Below are 20,784 nucleotides of genomic sequence, written 5' to 3'. Positions count from 1 at the left end.
AGCAAAGATCCAGCATTCAGATTTAGTAAAAGCAAGCTGCAAATACCTATGGGTAGACAGATTGAAAAGAAGTCGACATCTTTTCAGGCAGGGTGGATACGGCTGTGAGCATCTACAGGAAATTCTTACTTGACTCTATTGTCACATTTTTCCAATGAGAATACATTTTTACCAATAATAGCAGATACCCAAGTGAGCTTAAGAATATATGCCCTGATTTAAACTACTATACAGACCTGATATTCATCTTTAACTTTCAGCTGTTTGTCTTGGGTGGTCTCCTTCAGCAAGAGGCTGTATAATGGGTACAGAATGTCAGGTACCATTTGTCTGTCCTGTGTATAACACCATATTTATTTTCCTTCTACCAATAATAACAAACAAAAGCCATCTCATTGTCAACTTGTTTGATGCTAAGTTTGAGCCTAAGCAACAACAAAAAGACATAGAATTACATTGCTAGACACACTGTGCGAAGAGAGAGAATGATCTCTCCATCAAGATACTGGGTTTTCAGGGGTAGGGGCAGACATATAGACAATGCAGAGAGAGAGACAGACAATACAGACAGAAGCAAAAAAACACGGTTATAGGCAGTTTATGCTTTTGGCAAAATTCAAACTATGGGAGATGCAATTTCAGTTCACAGAATAGTATAGTAAATGTTTTCCTGTGATAACTGTATATTTTGTAATAATAGCTTCAGAAACACAAATACATATGGATTTAGCCACATTTACAAATAGAAACTGCCTCCTTGTCATCAGTATTTTTTGAATCTCTATCCAAGGCAACTAAGGGAGCTGCCATATACACTTACACAACAAAGCCAAAAGCATGTTTTTGTATTTAATACCATTACATTTGTTCGGCAGATAAAATTATTATACATTCGTTATTAGAAAGAGACTTTTGTAACAGTTTTTTCCCTGAAGCATTTGTCCTTATAGCTGGACCATTACAGCTTTTTTTAAATTGCAGTCCATTTAACTATATTCACAGGCACTGAGGTTGGAAGTCCACACAATGAAGATACAGTAAAGCTTTAGGTCACGGTGGTGATGGTTATCAGTCATGAAACACATGCAGCCTCCCACTGGAGTTTCCTCCCACCAGCAGATTTCTAGTAGGATGCATGGCATTAATGGAGCACACAGAGCCAAGGTGTTCCGAGTCCCAGAAGGAATGTTCCAACTTCCCACTCTCGTTGTAAACCTCAATTTGTCGGGGTCTTGCCATGCTCCCTACTACAAAGCAACTCTCTTGCTTGGGGTCCCACACAGCTCGGAAACGTGTCAGCCAGCGGCCAGTGTTATTATTGTGCCTGAAAGGAATATATTCTCAGTACAGGCTCAATTTGGGAACATAGCAACATTTTCCATTAACTACCGAGCTAACCATAAATGTGCTAGTTACACTGTAAGGAGTGTTAGAGGAGAGAGGCATTAAAGAGTTCCCCTAATAAATTATCTTAAAGAAAGATACTTTCATGTAACATTGTACAGGTTTTTCTGTTTGACTTATATTCTACCTCTTCATAACCAAAATCAGAAAATGCTGTTTTGAATCAGTGTCCCTAGCAACCATAAAAGTAGATGGACTGCAAGCATAGATTATAGTGATATGTTTATTAATCATTTTATATAGGCCGTCCATATTCATCTTCTAGCCAGTCATTCAAACCACTGCTTGGCTAGTGGAAACGGTACACCGCTGCTGTTTAACAGGTGTAAACTTTGTGTGGTTTTATATCTAAGCTTTAGCTTATAACACAGTTAAGGATATAAGAAAATAACATTACCTGAATGCAGTGAGAAGAGGAGCTTCAGAGCACAAGCTGCTGCTATCATATACCCTGTAAGGAAAACAAAACATTCATTGCATTGCTGTTGTGCCCAGACAATTTAAAGGAGACATATTGTGTAAAAAATAAGAAAGTACCAGTGCGTTATACTTATTTTAGATATAGAAGAATTGTGCTTATAAAAAAGTAGCGTTTCGGAATGATTTATTGAATATTTCTGCAAAAATAATCCCTCCCTTCCTGTCCTGCTCCCTGAATTCCCAGGCTGTGCAGGGGAGCCGGCGGCTCTCAGCTCACTGTACTGTAGGACAGGAACCAATCAGCAGCTAGCAGGACCTGATAGGGAAATGAAGCCTTTCTTTGCATGTGTAACTGCAGGGCTGTGATTGGCTTACCCCCTCCTACTGTGCTTCTGGCAGGGACCGTTAGGACACACCCACCCCTCATTAGAAACACAGACAGGGACCAGAGAACATCTATAGAGAGCTCCAATAAAGGGGCTATTTTTATATTACATAATACTAATTGTAAGCACCATGTAAAAGCAACACCATATATTATGAAGAAAGTATTTACCGGATGTAGTCATCAGCACAAGTGGTCAGTATGCGGTTTCCAGTTACAGGAGAAAAGTATGCAGATGCCACACTTTTACTATGTCCTGTTAATGACAAGACAGGCTGGGCTTTCTTCTTTAACTGCCTCACATCAAAAATACAAACATCTCTGAAAAGAAAGGTGAATACTGATTACAAAAACAGACATCAAATGAAAACACAACTACTGTGAAAATATTATAGGCGCTTTATTTCACAGGGAGAGACTCCGGTAGGAGAGACACAGGCAGGAAGTGATGTCACACCAAGCTAATACTACAGCTGCTATCCTAAACAAACAGTGATCTTCTAAAGATGTTTACTCAGGTACGGTAAAGCATTCTGCAGAATAAATATAGTGTTATAGCTTGCACTATTGTGGCTTATTTATTGGCAATAAACTGCTTCGGTAGCTTTCCTTCTCCTTTAAGCCGAATTGCGTAATTAAATTTACTTAGCGATTACAAGATTCATCCACCGTAGTGAAATTTGTAGTGTACTGCAGCCTCTAGAAGTATGTAGTTATTTCCTTTTGGAAACTAGTTGGCACAGTATCCAACACACAACGTGTGCCCACGTTGGCCCTCGGTAGTTATCCAGCAGTAAGACATATCTGCTCTGAACCAGGTTTAATATTTCCTGATATAACCATGTATATAACATGCCTATCAGAAAGAGCAACTTAACAACCCTTTCCATGAAAAAAGTGCAATAAACCATTCAAAATGAAAATATGCTCCAATGTGGCCTTTATAATGCTATGCTATACAACCAGTCTTTCCTCATATGACAAATTACCATACTGTTGTTTTAAGGGGAAACTGAACTTTGCGGGCTCAATAAAAATTATACCACATTAAACAGGAAGACAACAAAAACAGCATGGGCATTAAAAAAAAAATCTTTACATTCATTCTAAACACTGTTTAGCAAATTGTTAAGTGTCCATGTAGTCTCCTTGCTTCCCATATATGAACATTATCTGTTGCTACTTCTACAGGGTTTATAACCATTTTGATTAACAGGAACGTTCCTGTTTTTAAAACCAAAAATCACTAAGCTGAATCATTAGCAGAAAATAACAATGAAGAAAAGAATTATAATGAGGGGGGTGGGGTCTAATTTGCCAGTCCACACAGGGTAATGAAGTTTCAGGATTTTGACCTAGTCCCCAGGGCACCCTCAAGTATCCATTTAGCAAAAATATCCTGGGAACCGTTAGTTATAAAAAGTCACATTTTTATTAAGTTAGCATATTAAAAATAGCACAGGTATGAAACCGGTTTTCCAGAATGCTCGGGACCTGGGGTTTTTCCGGATAACAGATATTTTTGTAATTTGTATCTTAAAGGAGAAGGAAAGCTACGGAGGCATTTTATTGCCAATAGATTAGCTGCAATAGTGCAAGCTACACTGCTATATTTATTCTGTAGAATGTTTTACCATACCTGAGTAAAAAGCTCTAGAAGCTCTCTGTTTGTTTAGGATAGGAGCTGCAGTATTAATGTGTTGTGACTTCACTTCCTGCCTGAGTCTCTCCCTGCTCTGGGCTCAGATTACAGTAGAGAAGGGAGAGGGGGGAAAGGATCAAACTGAGCATGCTCTTGCCCAGGGCAATGAGGTTTAAGCTGAAGGCAGGAAGTCTGATACAGAAGCCCATGTGTACACAATAGATGGAAAGACATGCAGTGTTTCTTTTGACAGGGGACTTAGAGCAACACTACTTTGGGGGTTTACTGGTATATTTAGATGGACCTTTCTGATAAGGCTTACTTAGTTTTAACCTTTCCTTCTCCTTTAATACCTTTAAGTCTACTAGAAAATTATGTTAATATTAAATAAACCTAATAGGCTGGTTTTGCTTCCAATAAGGATTAATTATATCTTCGTTTGGATCAAGTACAAGATACTGTTTTATTATTAGAGAAAAAGGAAATCATTTTTATATTTTGGATAAAATGGAGTCTATGGGAGATGGCCTTTCTGTAATTTGGAGCTTTCTGGATAACGGGTTTCCGAATAACGGATCCCAAACCTGTACATACTGACCCCATATGGGGTCAGTATGTACTATTTTTAATATGTTAACTTAATAACAATTTTACTTTTTAAAACTAGCAGTTCACGGGATATTTTTGCTAAAAGAACAATAATAATGACATTTTAACTTCGCCAGCAAAATTCTGGCATTACAAAAGTCACTGTGTGATAAATGTAGGTTTACATAGGGATTGCTGACAGGGTGTTTTACCCCTAGCTACATCCACCTAACAAGATAAAAATATGGCAAATTAGGCTTCTAGTTCCAAAAATAACTATCAGATTAATTAATTAAAAAAAATTCTATTTGCCCACACAATCCTGTCCCTCAGAGGAAAATGTTTAAAATGACTAAGACTATAAAAGAGTTTGAACGCATGAAGTACAATTGGTGCCCTAGTTTCATTAGTCAAATTCACTGAAAAACAAAACAAAGGGAAAAAAGGAATTGTGGGCAAGATAAGAAGAGGGACAAGTCTAAGATTAAAGAAGCAGAAGCCTCATATACTGTATGCATTTAGCCTTAAAGTTAGATCAATAAAGTTCCAAATGATTAGTCAAAGCTCATCTGGATTTTATCTGGCATAATGAACTTACCCAGCTCCTGCTACAACACACAGGTCTCTGTTGACAGGATGAACACTTGTAGTGCGGGCACTCCTCATGTTTAGAGATGCTCTTTGCTCACAGGATGTCCCTGGTGTTCTGCAGTCCACTACAGAGAGGTAAGAATCCCAGTGACTAACAATCAAGACTGAGCAGTCAGCTGACAGATAGTCAAATGAGGAGAAACTGTCCTGTTCATCACGATAAACCTGTGAAGACAAAAATTAAACGTTTTGAGTAAAAAAGAAAACAAAAAAAAAAGGCAAAAACTGACAAACACCCCAGCTCCTATAATGTAAAAAAACTTAGTTCTTACTTAAAGGACTTGCAAAGAATTATATGTGCTTTATTTATTTAATAGATAATTAGAGGCACATGTAAGGAAGGCCACAGTGCTAAACACAGTAGACAGGACAACACAGATAGCATGAAACACACTTTACAGATAACCATATCGTTTAAAGGGAACTCCGGCTTCTGATAAAGAGGACCACATAACACAGAAACCCCTAATATACACATCACAGTTACCAGTTTCTTCAAAAAGTATGAATAAATGTTATTTTCTATGCTGAAATCCAGCTGTTTAACAGTTCTTCTCTTTCTGCATCATTTGAAATTCTGGCAGAGAAGGAGGGACTAAACACTGGTGTTACAAATTGTAACAACTTCTCCACAGCTTCCAGACAACATGCAGGAACTACATAACCCACAATGCATTGCACTCTGATGTTCCTTTCCTTATTAAAATCACATGTGTAGGGAATTGTGGGGTTTGGAGGATGCAGGCTGAGGACAGCTGGCTGTTGATACAAAGTAACAGTAGTCAGCCAGCTCAGCAAGTAGTCAGAGATCAGCAGAAGAGCAGGGGGCTAGGCTTAGGGAACTGTCAGAAACCATTACAAATCATGAAAGGTCTGCATATTTTTTAAATGATGTATATTGCAAAGTTGCCTGAAATTATGATTCCTTTTTAAAAGGCATTAGTTATGTTTTTGAGGAATTTTCCTTTAATGTCTGAAATGTACTGCCTGCCTGCCCTAATGTTGATACAAATGTCAAATGAAGCATAACATTTCAAAATAAAAAGAAGTCAGAGGCCTAATACATGCCTTTGAAGTATATATGCAAGAAAAGGGAGACCGTAGTGACTGAAAAATAAAAAAACCTGAGGTTCCCTTTAATGACCTAACACCTGGCCAGTTAAACATTACTGTGTCTATTATTTCTGTGCTATATGACATTAAAGTACATACAAAATGAGATAGATATGCAGTACCTCATCAAAGACTGAGCGACACACATCACCACATCGAACTGTGCCATCATAGCTAAGCGAAAAGAGCTGCGCACTGTTAACCGGTGAGAAGGACATACAGCTTATTGGTCGAGAATGAGGTTCAAACACATAGACTCCATCATTACCAGACAGGTCTGCCTAAAATGGAAATGCAATAAAATTAAATCATGGGTAACTTAAATAAACTTAAACTGTTAAATGTTAACTGCCGCATACAAACTGGGCTAATTGTATTTAAATTGGACTACACCTTTTCTTTGGCACATGATTAACTACGTCATGTGTAAACGGTTACACTTTTGCTCCAGTTGGAAAGAATATATAAAGCTAGTACAGGTAATATAAAGACACTATTCAGTTTAGACATTTGATTTAGTAAACCAAAGTCAATAGAGTGTACATTTCAAACATAATTCCCATTTTACTGGGATCAATCTGAATAAGTTTATATTTAAGGGGCAGATTTATCAAAATGTGGATTTAGAACTTACCACAGAAAAACTCACTTTATATTAATTCCTATTGGATTTTTAAAAGCAGATTTATTAAATGGTGAACTCCAATGAGAAATAAAACTCTTAAAATCCCAAATGAATGAATAGAACACGGGTGAGTATTTTTGTGGTATGTTCTATGCTCACAGTTTGATAAATCTGCCCCTAAATGTTGTATATTTGAATGGTGTACAGTCTGAAGGAATACACACCAAATCCCAAAGTCCGATTTGTCCCCACTTGTCTCCAGCTGCCACGATGGTTCTGCTTTCTGATGGATGTATGGCCACTGAGAATATACGGTTCTGGACAACCTTTGCTACGGTTTCTTCTCTTAGGGTCATGGTCTGTAAACAGGCCGTATACCTACAGAATAACAAATATAACAATGCAGCAGAGTAATGACACACACTATACTCTCTTTTGCCAAATACACTTTCTACAGGAAGGAACAAGATAAGAAACACTAAAAAAAAAAAATAAATATAAAAAAAAAAAACCACACACACAAAGTCTTCCATACCTTTTAAAATCCTTGCTTGGTTGTTTCTTCAAACTTCTAAGGCTTTCCTGTTTAATAAAAAAAAAAAAAAAAAAAAAAGATTTTTGTCATTCACAGCCGAGTGTATGACAAACTAGCTGATAAAGCGAATTAGTAAGTACCTTACTGGTAGATGCCCAGGTTTTTAGAAACTCCTCAACAGATATACAGTCTCCTTTAAGGTTGGTTGGAACCATCTCCAAGGGTCCTGGAGGCTTGACTGGCTATAGTGCATGGGAAATAAGAGCTATTTAGCTGTATAGCACAGAAAATGAATGAAAAAAAACATCACCATAAAAAAAGACATGTAGTTTCTCCAAACTGGATCACCATCTATGGACAAAATTAAATGGATTAAAAAACAAATCTGTATGTTAATGATCTTCAGCATACTTGCAGAAATTTAAAAGGTCACTTTGTTTTTATGGAAATATTCATACATTATATTATTTCTATAAAGGTATAAAGGATATCTGGCCACAAGCTTCCATCACTTTACCATTTGTTTTAGTATAACATTGCAAGAAATCAAAATGTGTGTGGCTAAATGCAATGCAGTGAGTGACCACCTAACTGCGCCATACAATATATGGACGTCTCTCTCAAGTACAATTGCCTTGCTTTATTTTATGTCAAAGCGGAGGAGGGTTTTTATTAGGGAACAAACTGAAATCAAGCATCACCCTAACAGGGTCAGCAGATAGTTGCAAAAGTTAAACACTGTGCTCTAGTAGAACTCTACAAGCAAAACTTCCCTTTTTAACAGGACAACTTGTTTAAGATAGATAGAAGATAACTCAGCCCCCTTCCCAGGACAGAGGTAAGTGGGCGGGTGCACCTGGAAACCAGACACACATATACAGTGGCAGCAGGTTCTGCTATCCCAGGGTGCAACATGACCTGGATTGCTTATGATCTACAAAACTATAGCAACATAGGCATTCCTTACATGCTCTTCCAGTAATGGCTCTGGTGGCTGTATGACATTGGGAAGTGGTGCTCCTGAAGGGTCAATTCGCTGCAGTCTCATTGACCTACGTATTATTGGTTGCCGTTCCACCTTAGTCTGCTTCTCCCTAAAAAATGCATTGTACATTGAATTTGAATCAGTAACACAAACAAGATCTTATGAAAGGCATTCCCCTCACTGTAATGAAAAATGTATAAAGTTTGGACATATCATTGCCCAAGGGGGAAAAAATTTCATGGAAAGATAAAAAGATGAGGATGTTTCCAGCTCCTTACTTCTGGCACTGCTTCCTTGAATTCCTACATAAAGAATCCTCTTCTAAACTTAAATCCTTCCAAAGACCTAGGGCCGATGCCTCAACTTTTGTAAACTGTAGCACTCATTACTATTTTATTAGTGTTCATACCACATAAAGCTGGCAAGATACAAACATCTGCTCTTTTAGCAAGATCACCAACGCAGCAGATCTCTGCACAATGTGCTAACATACTTATAGTGTAAAATCAACTGATATGATCATTTAACCCCTGGACCAACAATCCGATTATACCATAATTCCATCCAGAAGGGCCCATATATCTGCAGAGAAGCTGAGGCGGCCAAATCAGAAGATTAAATCTGCCCATGTTCAGCTTTAGACTAAGCTCTACGTATGCAAAACTTCCTCTTGTGTCTCTTATCACTAACATGAATGTAACTGTATATACTGCATAATATAGAATTCAAAAAGAGGAACTATAGATAAGTTGTGATTATATTATTTTTTTAAAGTTTTTATTTTGCATTTTACAATATATATGAAATAAAAAGAAGAAAGAAAGAGGATAAGGTGCACATTTAGATATTGGTGGTTAACAGACCAGTATAACCGTAGTAAGTAGTGAGAATTTTGCTACCCAAAGATCAACCAATACCTCTTTATACATCACATTTTATATTATATGTAACTTCATCCTAGGAGTCTATATCACTTATTGGGTGAGCAACTAACCAGGGGGACCACACCTTATAAAATTTCCCAGGGCAGCCCGAGAGTCATATGTTAATTTGATGGAGGGAAGAACTTTATTTATCAGGTTGATCCAATGTTACACTTTGGCGCCGTGTTCCCCATCCAGTTCATTACAATTATTTTCTTTGCAAAGAATAGGAGAGCCCTTGATAAGGATCTGTTCCTATTCAAAGGGAAAAGATCATCCACTAGGCCCAGCAGGCATATTACTGGGGTGCATTCATTGGGGAAGGCTAGATGATTTACCATGTATTTAATCACCATCTTCCAGTATATTTGTAGTGATGGGCATTCCCATATTAAGTGATAGAGTTCAAGTCTTGACATCTAGAACAGTCTGCCTCTGGCCGACTCCCCTTCCTTTGCAGTTTCAGTGGTGTGATATACAACTGGTGAGTAAGTTTGAATTGAATCATCCGGTCCCTTATAGATATTTGATCTTTTTATATTGTGTCAGTCACCTCTTCCCGCTGTTCATCACTTAAAGGAAAACTATACCCCCAAAATGAATACTTGAGCAACAGATAGTTTATATTAAATTAAGTGGCATATTAAAGAATCTTATCAAACCCTTTTACATCTCTTGCCTTAAACCACCATTTTGTTATGGTCTGTGTGCTGCCTCAGAGATCACCTGATTTATATTCCGTACCGAATCCTGGATTCGGTTCATCCCTACTAATATTTGACTTCTTTTCTTTTGTAGAAGATGACAGATTTAAGATACAGTGACCCAAACCTGGAAAGGCCCAAGTCCCAAGCATTCTGGATAATAGATCATAATACCTGTAATGTATTGTACAATTACCAAAGAAAAAATATTGTAATATGTACATATAGACAGTATGTAGCGTGCTTATGAATATAGTAAAATAGATAAGTTTTAACTTAGTTTTATTATCTTCAGTAAAACTAATAAACGTTGCATATTTATAGAAATGGAGCAGCCATGACTTCTTGCCCTTATAGTACATAACATTGTTAAAGAATGAATTTTAGTGCGTTTCAGTGGCCAAACATTGGAAGACTATGTGCTTGGATTTACCAGTCAAAACTTAAAGGGGATTTAAAGGCTAAAAAATAAAATCCCATTTTTACTTTCCTTTAATAAAAAAGAAATCTATCTCCAATATACTTTGATTAAAAAATACAAACAGTTTTTATAAGAAACCTGACTGTATGCAGTGAAATTCCCCCTTCGTTTTACTTGCTCTGACTGCTGCAGATAGGGAACTTAAGACGGTCCCTAAAAGATCATACGGCAGCCAACCTTACTTCCCAGAACTTGAGCAACTTTTTTTTTTTGTTTCCCTGTAGAGCAGCCAGCGACTATGTAGATATTCGTATCCACAGACCCAGTGCATTCTGCATATTCTGATTATTAATCAGTCTTGCGGTATTGGCTTCTATTGCAGATATTTGACTTGTGCTGCTTTGATAATTTAGGATGATCCCTAAGCTTAACCTCCCTAATGAAGCCCAGACCACACTGAGCATATGCATGGTCTTGCAGAGATTGTAAACAAAGTTACAAGGACAGCCCCCTGTGCCAACTTTGAAAGCATAATTCATTTTGTTTATTTAGGCTTCTGGTGCAGTAAGTTCATGTTTATATTTAGTATACAAAATACAGCATTTCTAGCTTTATTCTATTTTAGACTTTAGCTCCCATTTAAGAAAAAGCATAGTATTTTTTCTTTACTGCTCAAGCAAGCCTAGAAATACATTATATACCATTGAAATATTTGGTCAATATAACAATCTTTCAGGTTAGCAAATTTCTAGTGACCCATGAAAATTGCCTTATTACCAGATAACCTAGTTATCAGAAAGTAATATAAGTAAGGTGCATTAGTCAAAGAAAGTAAACACCTCCTGAGGCAAGTAACTCTAAAGGTATTGGCTTCTACATGCATCTTTTAGTAGGTGTCATGGTCTAAGATAATTAAACAGGAGGCTGCACAGACACATTTGGGTGTTTCTCCAGCGCCTACAAACTTGAGAGCAGAAAATACTGTATGTCCCATATGTCACAGACCTAAGTTGACACTCAAGCATCTGGTCCCTCAGCTGGCTAATAATGTAAGACTGCAGCAAATGTTAAAATCATTGAATAGATTACCTTTTGATACCACGGGTCTGATTTTGCTTCTTTGGGGGTGAACGAAGACTTGAGGCAGTCTGTAAAACAAATATATTTGTTACAGCATTCTGATTTAAAAAAAAAAAAAACATAAAGTGTAATTTTTTAAAGAAGTAAAAAGAGGAAAAACTCTACTACACTTCCTTTTGTATTCAAAACTACAAACTGAGGGGTGAAAATTAGCAGTTTTTTGCAGGATTGAGCCTCATGAACACTAGGTACTCTGATGAAAATGTTCTGAGAAGAGTTTTATGAATCACAATTGCAGCTTTTCAGAACACGCATCAAGTTTGTATAATAAACCCCAAACAACATACCTCAAGCAATTTCAATGATTGCAGAAACTTTGCATTTTCCTTAATGTTGTTTAACCTTTCAATTTCATATTCTGACAGTTCTGTAACCTGCAAAAAAAAGTGTAAAGGTCTTGTAAAAATCAAACTATAAAAATCAGCATCATAAAACTGCAAAACAGTCTACTTTAAACAATGAGCAGGAGAGAAGACTTCAAAGCAGGTGTGTCAGTCATCTGTAGCATTCGTTAACAGAGGATGAAATTTAGTTAAAACCACCCTAATTAAAAAAAAAAAAAAAAAAATCAAAGAAAGGGACAAAAAAATGGAATTGAAAACATAGGCAACAGCCTGTTGTACCTGTTCAGGGATTAGTTTATAATTTTTCTTTGGAGTAGGCATAGTTTCTGTGTGATACTCCGGTATCTCTCGAGACAGCAGAACAATGGGGTGTTTTCTTGTTGAAGACTGTTCCCTTGGGAGACGTGCTCTCTTAATAGGTGTACCATCTTCATGCTGGTCCCTCTCCAAACTGCGTTTTTGACGACGATCCCTTACTTCATATGCTTTTTTAGGAGAATGTGGTTCTGCATGGGAGCGGCGAGAACTACGACGTACACCCTCAATAACCCGACTGTCTTTAGGGGTTGTTTCCTATAGGATAAAAAAAATAAACAATCATATATACAGGTGGGTACATTAATTTTTAAATGATTACCCTTAAACTTTAATATCAGGAACATGTATCAACATGTATTGTAGCAGTTGGTTATGCTCAGGAAGCATGTTCAGTAGGATCTGAAACTAATGTATCAATGTTTTGATTAGATGCTGTAGTCTTAAAGGAAAACTATACCCCAAGAATGAATACATACCCCAAGAATGAATACAGTAAGTGGCCTGTTAAACCAATCTTACAAAACTGGAATTTATATATCTGTAAATATTGCCCTTTTTAACATAAGCCACCAATTTGTGATGGTCTGTGTGCTGCCTTGGAGCCAATCTGACCAGAAATACTGTAGTTTTAATTGTAACAGGAGGAAGTGTTGGTGTGAAAGACGCAACTTTGTCCATTTATTGTCTCATGTGACCTAACATGAGTTTGCCTTTGGTCTGTTTTTGTGCGCTGCGAATCGAATGATCCAAAGGGATAGTACTTAAAATGGCAGACCTGCTCTGCCGACGCCTGATGCCATTTCTGGGACCCTCCAGAATAAAAAACAAGGCATCTGATCTGTGCAGGGAGCAAATCGCATTGGCGTAAACCTGCAGTACTCAAACCACGTCCAGGTTGTGAAGGTTGTCTAAGTAAGGTATTACCCTGAGGCCCTGCATCCTGAGGTGTGCCAGTGCTGCTGCTGCCATGACCTTGGTGAGGAAGTGTGGGGCGGAGGTCAGGCCAAATGGTAAGGCAATGAACTGCCAAAGGTGCCCTGCAATGATGATGAAGTGGAGGAATCTATGATGGTTGGGGTGGATAGGTAAGTGTAAATAAGCTTCCTTGATTTCCACAACCGTCATGTATTCGTTGGGTAATTTGTTGTGGCTGCCTCCTCCCCCTCCATGATTACCCTTTTTGGCAAAGGAGGGGGTCCTGGGAGGTCCGGGCATCGAGTTTGCTAGAGCAGAGAAGTGAAGATAAGTGCAATTTCACTCTCTGCACTAAAAGAGATGAATTTCCGGTTTGAAAAACAGAAATCTGTTTCAAAGTTACCAGGTGCTACATATTTGCTGCCCCTGCTAATTAGTGGGGCGCTGCCGTCTGAGGCAAGTTACTCAATTTGCCTCATTGCCACAGAGCCCCTGATCTTCGGGACTATGAATAGGTTGGTGTAAAATCCCCTTCCTCTGTCTGAAGGGAGTATGGGGACGACAACCTCAGGTGAAGAGAGGTCTTGAATGATGGATAGGAAGGCCTCCCCCTCCTGGGCCTTTGAGTCGGAAGATGGGAGACAAAATCTGTTTTTACATATGAGCTGTTGTATGCACCTAAACCATGAAAAACAGCCCAGGACAGTATCCCTTCCTCACCAAATGTTGCCAACAGCTTTGGCATTTGCACAGATTGGGTTTTGCAAATGCCAAGAGAATACTGACAAATGATAAAATTTAATTTGATCACCCCAGGACATGATTCCAATCCATCCAACACTTGGCATTGCACATGTTGATGTTTGGTTTGTTGTTACTCTGATCACACACAAAAAAAAACCCCATAACGCATAATATTTTTTTGTGCGCGACATTACTTCTGAAAACTGTTTAAAATGACATGTCCTAAGTTGGATACATTTGATATAGACTACTGCTGCACAATTATGGCAGCCCCCTCATAGAGGAACTGGGGGGGATCAGATGTAAAATCACCAGAGGACACCCCTTCAGACTAGAAGAAAAGAACTTTAATTTGAAGCTACTTAGGTGGTTCTTCACAGTGAAGACAGTGAGGTTGTGGAATGCTAAAATTTATGTGAAAGTATGGAGGGGTGTGTGTATGGATGCTTGGTTTTCATTTGGAGGGGTTGAACTTGATGGACTTTGTCTTTTTTCAACCCAATTTAACTATGTACTTTTATGGAAAAATTATAAATAGCATGCAAAGACAGATTAACAAGGTTTCACTTTTAGTGTCAGTATCTCTTCAAATGAGAGACTGTAAAACCCCCTTGGTGTAGTTGTGGACGAGGTTACCCCAAGGGCGGCCATGAAAATATTATTCCATACACTACTGTTCTATGCCAGGAAATGTATCCTCCTGAATTGGACGTCCCCCCACATTTCACGGCTGGCAGAACCTGCTATAAGCAACACTCTCCTTGATACAACTTACCTATACCGCAAGAGGCTCTTCCCAGAAATATGACCTGGTGTGGAGAGAATGGTTGGATGCCACAGAGGAACCCTAACATCATAGATGTCCCAGCTGAAAGCTAAAAAAAGGGGAGGGGGGGGAAGAGGAAGAAACCCCCCCCCCCAAAAAACAGAAAATATGTATTTGAGGGCAAAATAATACCTTCAGTTAGAGTCCTGCAGCGGGTCGGGTACCCGCAGGTTACCCGCAATAACCTACGGTACCCTGCCAGTTGCTGATAGAAGTTCCGAGTATAGATGCGGGTCGGCGGTTCTTCTTAATAGCGATATTTACTCCCTTTTTCTGGTCATGTCTACTTCCGATGACGTCACTTCCGGTTTACAATGACAGCACTTCCTGATTCTTGATGGTCAGTGGGTCCGGGTTGCGGATAAGGTACTTGCATGTCGGGGGTCCAAGCAGGTAAGAATGCGGGTCCAGGTTGCGGATTGCAGGTACGGGTCGGGTACGGGTCCCAAAAAATGGCCCCACGCAGGACTCAACTTTCAGTCCCATTTGATGCAACGTATTAAAACAATAGTGTAGTGTGACATGTCCCAGGTTTTAGTAAAAAGTTATCCAAGGCACACAGGTTGCTGCAAGCAAGGAACCCCTTGCACGTTTATTGCGGAAGTGAGCAACGTTTCGGGGTCAAGCCTACGGTAATTAGTGAGCTCAAGCATATAAAGCCATACAATCACAATGATTGGTGCAGTGATAAAGTCATACATTTACAATACTTGGTGCATTTTAACAATAATAAACAAACAAATTACACATAAAAAGTGATGAAAAAAATTGGGATATAGTTCCAAAAAAATCAGTCCTTTAGTGAAATGATACCAAACTAACCAAAGTCCATAAATTTACTTACTATATAGGATAGGCAAAAATTAGTGCACAAAATACAAAAAATGTAAAAAAATGTAAAAAAAAAAAAAGTATAAAAATAGAATTATTCTGCGGTCAGGGACAGGTATTGTACGCCATTTCCCATCATCTTGTAGGGTAAGATTTACTAACCGCAGAATAATTCTATTTTTATACTTTTTTTCTGTACTTTCTGTCATTTTTTATACTTTCTTTTTGTATTTTGTGCGCTAATTTTTGCCTATCCTATATAGTAAGTAAATTTATGGACTTTTGGTATCATTTCACTAAAGGACTTTGATTTTTTTTGGAACTATTTTACCATTTTTTTATCACTTTTTATTTGTAATTTGTATGTTTATTATTAATAACATTGTTGAAATGCACCAAGTATTGTAAATGTATGACTTTATTACTGCACCAATCATTGTGATTGTATGGCTTTATATGCTTGAGCTCACTATGATTGGTACAGAAAAAAAGTATAAAAATAGAATTATTCTGCGGTTAGTAAATCTTACCCTACAAGATGATGGGAAATGGCGTACAATACCTGTCCCTGACCGCAGAATAATTCTATTTTTATACTTTTTTTTTTTTTTACATTTTTTGTATTTTTTGCCTATCCTATATAGTAAGTAAATTTATGGACTTTGGTTAGTTTGGTATCATTTCACTAAAGGACTGATTTTTTTGGAACTATATCCCAATTTTTTTCATCACTTTTTTTGTTTCAATAAATTTTTATTCTTTTAAACCACATTTATATACAGAATGCTTTTTACACAGAATCATTTATATTTCCCATATCCGTCATACATAATAAACATAAACAAATCCATAAGAAAATTCTAACCTGGTGACCTGAGGCGTGGAGTGAAACCCCAACAGCACGGGACAAAAATTTGGGTTCCATATCTCACCCCCCCCTAAAAAAAAAAAAAAAAACTCCCCACGTGCCCAAAACCCCTGATATAGTTCCATGAAATAAGTGCTAATATCTTCTTAATAAATTGTGATCCTTATATAGTACAAACCCGTGCCATGATACTGTCAATAACTAAATCCAGTGATGTTGTATCTACAATACCTATATTATGTAAACCTAGAGCCAATTTATTGTGAAGAACGATGCCCCCGGTACTAAAATAGCCAAGACATCGATCCTTTGAGTGGACCCCCATAATCCCAAAAAAAAAAAAAAAAAAAAAAACACCCCTCTCAGTGATGCTCCTTGTAAATTAACGTGACAAGTTTATTTAGATGGGTATCTGATAACTTCGCAACCCCTGTGACCTTTTATCCCCCACCTCCAAAATTTGGGACGAGGAGAAGAAAAAAAAAAAAAAAAAAAAAAAAGGGGGGGGACCCCCTACTTTCAGCTCTTATTGTGTCCTTCTGTGCTAAGTATACCCTCCCCGCCTCAGGCCCCCAGGCCAACCCAAAGCTTAATACACACAATCAAAAACACCAAGGGGGAAAAAAAAAAAAAAAAAAAAAAAGGGAAAAAAAAGGGACCAAAATAATAAGTACCTCTACCATGAGTCGTATCCCGAATAGAAATAATTCTTACAGTGAGAGAGGAATAAATACCTCTCCAGGCCCCTGTCTATATTCGATCCAGGGCCTCCAAACCACAAGAAATTTCTGGTGAGTGTCGAGGAGAGTACTTGACATTTTCTCTTGACACATAATCCAATCTATTCTGGATTTGACTGGCTCTATTGAGATTTGTTTCTGTTTCCAAGCTCCAGCAATAGTTCTCTTAGCTGCTAACATTATAAAAGAAAATAGACTAAACTGAGACTTCGATAAAGTATCTGGTTTTTTCCCAAGTAAAGCTAGGACAGGATCTTTAGGAATGGGGGTCTCAAATACCGAATATACCATATTGAAGATTCTAATCCAGAATCTCCGGGCATAAGGGCATTCCCACCAGGTGTGGAACATTGTGCCTAATTCTCCACAGCCTCTAAAGCAGCTAGGATCAGCTAAAGGGGCAAATTTGGCTATTCGTGCTGGAACCAAGTACCATCTAAATAACACTTTCATCACTTTTTATGTGTAATTTGTATGTTTATTATTGTAAAATGCACCAAGTATTGTAAATGTATGACTTTATCACTGCACCAATCATTGTGATTGTATGGCTTTATATGCTTGAGCTCACTAATTACCGTAGGCTTGACCCCGAAACGTTGCTCACTTCCGCAATAAACGTGCAAGGGGTTCCTTGCTTGCAGCAGCCTGTGTGCCTTGGATAACTTTTTACTTGAACAATTTGTGAGGTGGCCGAACCTCTACCATAGAGCACCAGACATCGCATAATATATTTTGGGTGTGCGAGAGCCAGCTGTATCATCTATACATCATCTCTATATACTCACCCAACCGCTTACTACGCTCCTCTGCTGACCAGCTACTCAACTCTTCTCTCATTACCTCCTCACATGCTCGCATTCAAGACTTTGCAAGGGCTGCACCCCTCCTCTGGAACGCTCTACCACGATCTGTCCAACTTTCTCCCAACCTTTCTGCTTTCAAGATATCTCTTAAAACGCACTTCTTTTGAGCAAACGCAACACCACATACAGTACCACATTTCTCACCCACTTAATTCGATCTTGCCCACTCCCACACCTTGTGTATTACTCCCTTCCCTTTAGAGTGTAAGCTCTTTTGCATAGGGCCTTCCTCACTTTTTGTACCTGTATTGATTGTGATGTATGTAACTCCATATGTTCTATGTATAGAATTCATGTGATTTAGTTGTATAATCACATTTACTTTACAGCGCTACGCAATATGTTGGCGCTATATAAATACATGTTAATTATAATACATGTCCCAGGTTTTAACAGGATCACTATGCCTATATAAACCCTAGAGTTGCAGGCCATTTGAAAACAGACAAAAGTTACCAGAAAGGCAAGTTAACCCTTTAAATCTTGCCAGTGAGACAGTAAATTAAAATGTCTAAGAAAGACTTTTTTTTTTTCTTGTCCCCTACAAACATAAACTGTGAGTTCCACTGTAGGCACTAGGGTCCCTGGTTATGGCTACATTGCTGTATGTTTAGTGTGAATGAAGGGACGCTTACTGACTGAATACTTCAGAATCACTGTGTGCTGGGAATGTGACAGAAAGTGGAAAATAGGGATTTACCCCCAGATGAACCAATCACTACACACGGTTTACAGGGGGTTTCACTGTCTATTGCGTATTCTTTATCCCCAGTGTGTGCGACTGATCTAAAAAGATTTTACTTCATAAAAGTATTCCTGTTACGTACGTGACGCATGTTATTGCTATCCCGTGCTCACCTGCGTCATCTGCGCTGTCTCTTTCTTTTCCTCCATGTCGGTAATCATTGCAGTGCCCTCTCTTTATGCAACACTCTCCCGCTTATGCAACTGGGCTCTAAGAGATATGCCTCAATACTTTTCCCGCCGGTTCAAGTTGCATAACTAGGAATAACAGGGCGGAAGTGACGCTAACGTAAGCCTTATTGGAGGACAGGTTGCCATAAGTGACAGCCGGAAACAAGGCTTTTTCAGTCAGCTGGTGCCATAGTAATAACGAGTGACTGAAAAAAAAAGCGCGCCCCTCTCCCCAATTGTTTTCAATTAATAAACACGAAGGATGTGGCTCGAGGCACATGGACATCTGCTGAAAAAGTCCACGGAACATAAAACAGATTTGTCCCCCAAAGTGCCCACCAGTTTTTCAAGCCCTCCCTTCTGTCTTCACAAAAGCCATGACTATTTTGGGAAATAAATCAATGAATGGTGCTTGGTGTCTGAAAATGAATGGACCCCTGTGGTAAAATATGAGCATGGAACTCCTTGGCTACTTGCTTAAAGGGGAAAACCACACATAACTTAAGCTTTTAGAAAAGTAAACACAATTTCAAGCAACTTTGCAATATACATCAATTAAAAAACATGTAGACTTTTCATGATTTTTAATGGTTTTTGACAGTTCCCTAAGCCTAGCCCCTTGATCTGCTGATCTGTCTGACTACTTTGCTGAGCTGGCTGACTACTGTTACTTTGTATGAACAGCCAGCTGTATGGAATGCATTTTAGGACATCATCAGGAGAACACACGCTCCTGCAAGCACTCTCGTAAAGAAGAAGTATGCAGACTCGTCTCTTATTCTACTCACTTATCAGAAGAAACTGCAGTCACACCTCCGTGTTGCCCACATTTGCTGTTGCAATCTCACCCCTCGTGGCTCATTCCTCAGCCTTCCCTCCTCAGCCCTCAGTACTCAGAGTCAGACCTCCTTCCTCAGCTGTTAGTCTAGCTTACGAGCCGAGGTCTGAGCACGGATGGCTTTTGTAATGAGGGCTGAAGAGTGCGGGCTGAGGTCCGAGGAGGGAGGGCTGCGGAATGAGCAACCTCCTTCCTCAGCTATTAGCCTGGCTTACGAGCCGAGGTCTGAGCACGGATTGCTTTTGTAATGAGGGCTGAGGTCCGAGGAGGAGGGCTGCAGAATGAGCAACCTCCTTGCTCAGCTATTAGCCTGGCTTACGAGCTGAGGTCTGAGCACGGATGGCTTTTGTAATGAGGGCTGAAGAGTGAGGGCTGAGGTCCGAGGAGGGAGGGCTGAGGATCTAGGAGGGTGGGCTGCGGAATTAGCAACCTCCTTCCTCAGCTATTAGCCTGGCTTACGAGCTGAGGTCTGAGCACGGGTGGCTTTTGTAATGAGGGTTGAAGAGTGAGGGCTGAAGACCTAGGAGGGAGGGCTGCGGAATGAGCCACGAGGGGGGAGATTGCAACAGCAAATGTGGAATATAGTTGTGGGGTATGCTACTTTATTGTCACCTGCAATTACAGTGGAAGTCTAGGAAATAGTACTGCAAAAAAACCATGGCAGACTGCATGCAATTGTTGCACCTTGCTTAGTAGCAGAGTCCTTAGCTGTACTGAAGGCGCCAGTTCTGCTGAACACATACAAATGCTTTTGTGCCCATGACCATAAGTGTTTTTTCCTGAAAAGTTTTATTTAAGGAAACATTTTGAATGCATTGATATTCAACCTGACTGGATACATCCAAAGCATGTAGCCTATGAGAATGAAATGGTGTTTTCACAATATACAGTGTGACAGATGCATATTGCAACTTCGGCTTAACTAGTGGATTGCATATTGCATAGGGTTTCACATGTTTCTCTTCAAGGTCTCACATGGGAGTTGGGGAGTCAATAAGGCTAGGACCAATGTTTCACTATTGAGGGCTCGTTACTGTATGAAG

General features: G+C 38.9%; 1 protein-coding gene across 1 annotated transcript; it reads right to left on the bottom strand.

The window, feature by feature from the left end:
• Positions 1-333: 333 nt before the first annotated feature.
• Positions 334-18,911, bottom strand: wdr76.S (WD repeat domain 76 S homeolog). The gene is given in 13 exon segments (NM_001096601.1): positions 334-1,324; positions 1,802-1,855; positions 2,381-2,530; positions 5,038-5,255; positions 6,326-6,484; positions 7,053-7,206; positions 7,364-7,410; positions 7,504-7,605; positions 8,331-8,457; positions 11,486-11,544; positions 11,824-11,910; positions 12,160-12,453; positions 18,847-18,911. Coding segments are annotated over 13 exon segments (1,743 nt in total). The 5' UTR covers positions 18,883-18,911; the 3' UTR covers positions 334-1,068.
• Between the last annotated feature and the right edge of the window lie 1,873 nt (positions 18,912-20,784).

Source organism: Xenopus laevis, chromosome 3S (genome assembly GCF_017654675.1).
Source record: "Xenopus laevis strain J_2021 chromosome 3S, Xenopus_laevis_v10.1, whole genome shotgun sequence".
Lineage (NCBI taxonomy): Eukaryota > Metazoa > Chordata > Amphibia > Anura > Pipidae > Xenopus > Xenopus laevis.
Note: the sequence above shows the minus strand (reverse complement) of the source record. Positions and strands in the feature narration are given on the sequence as shown.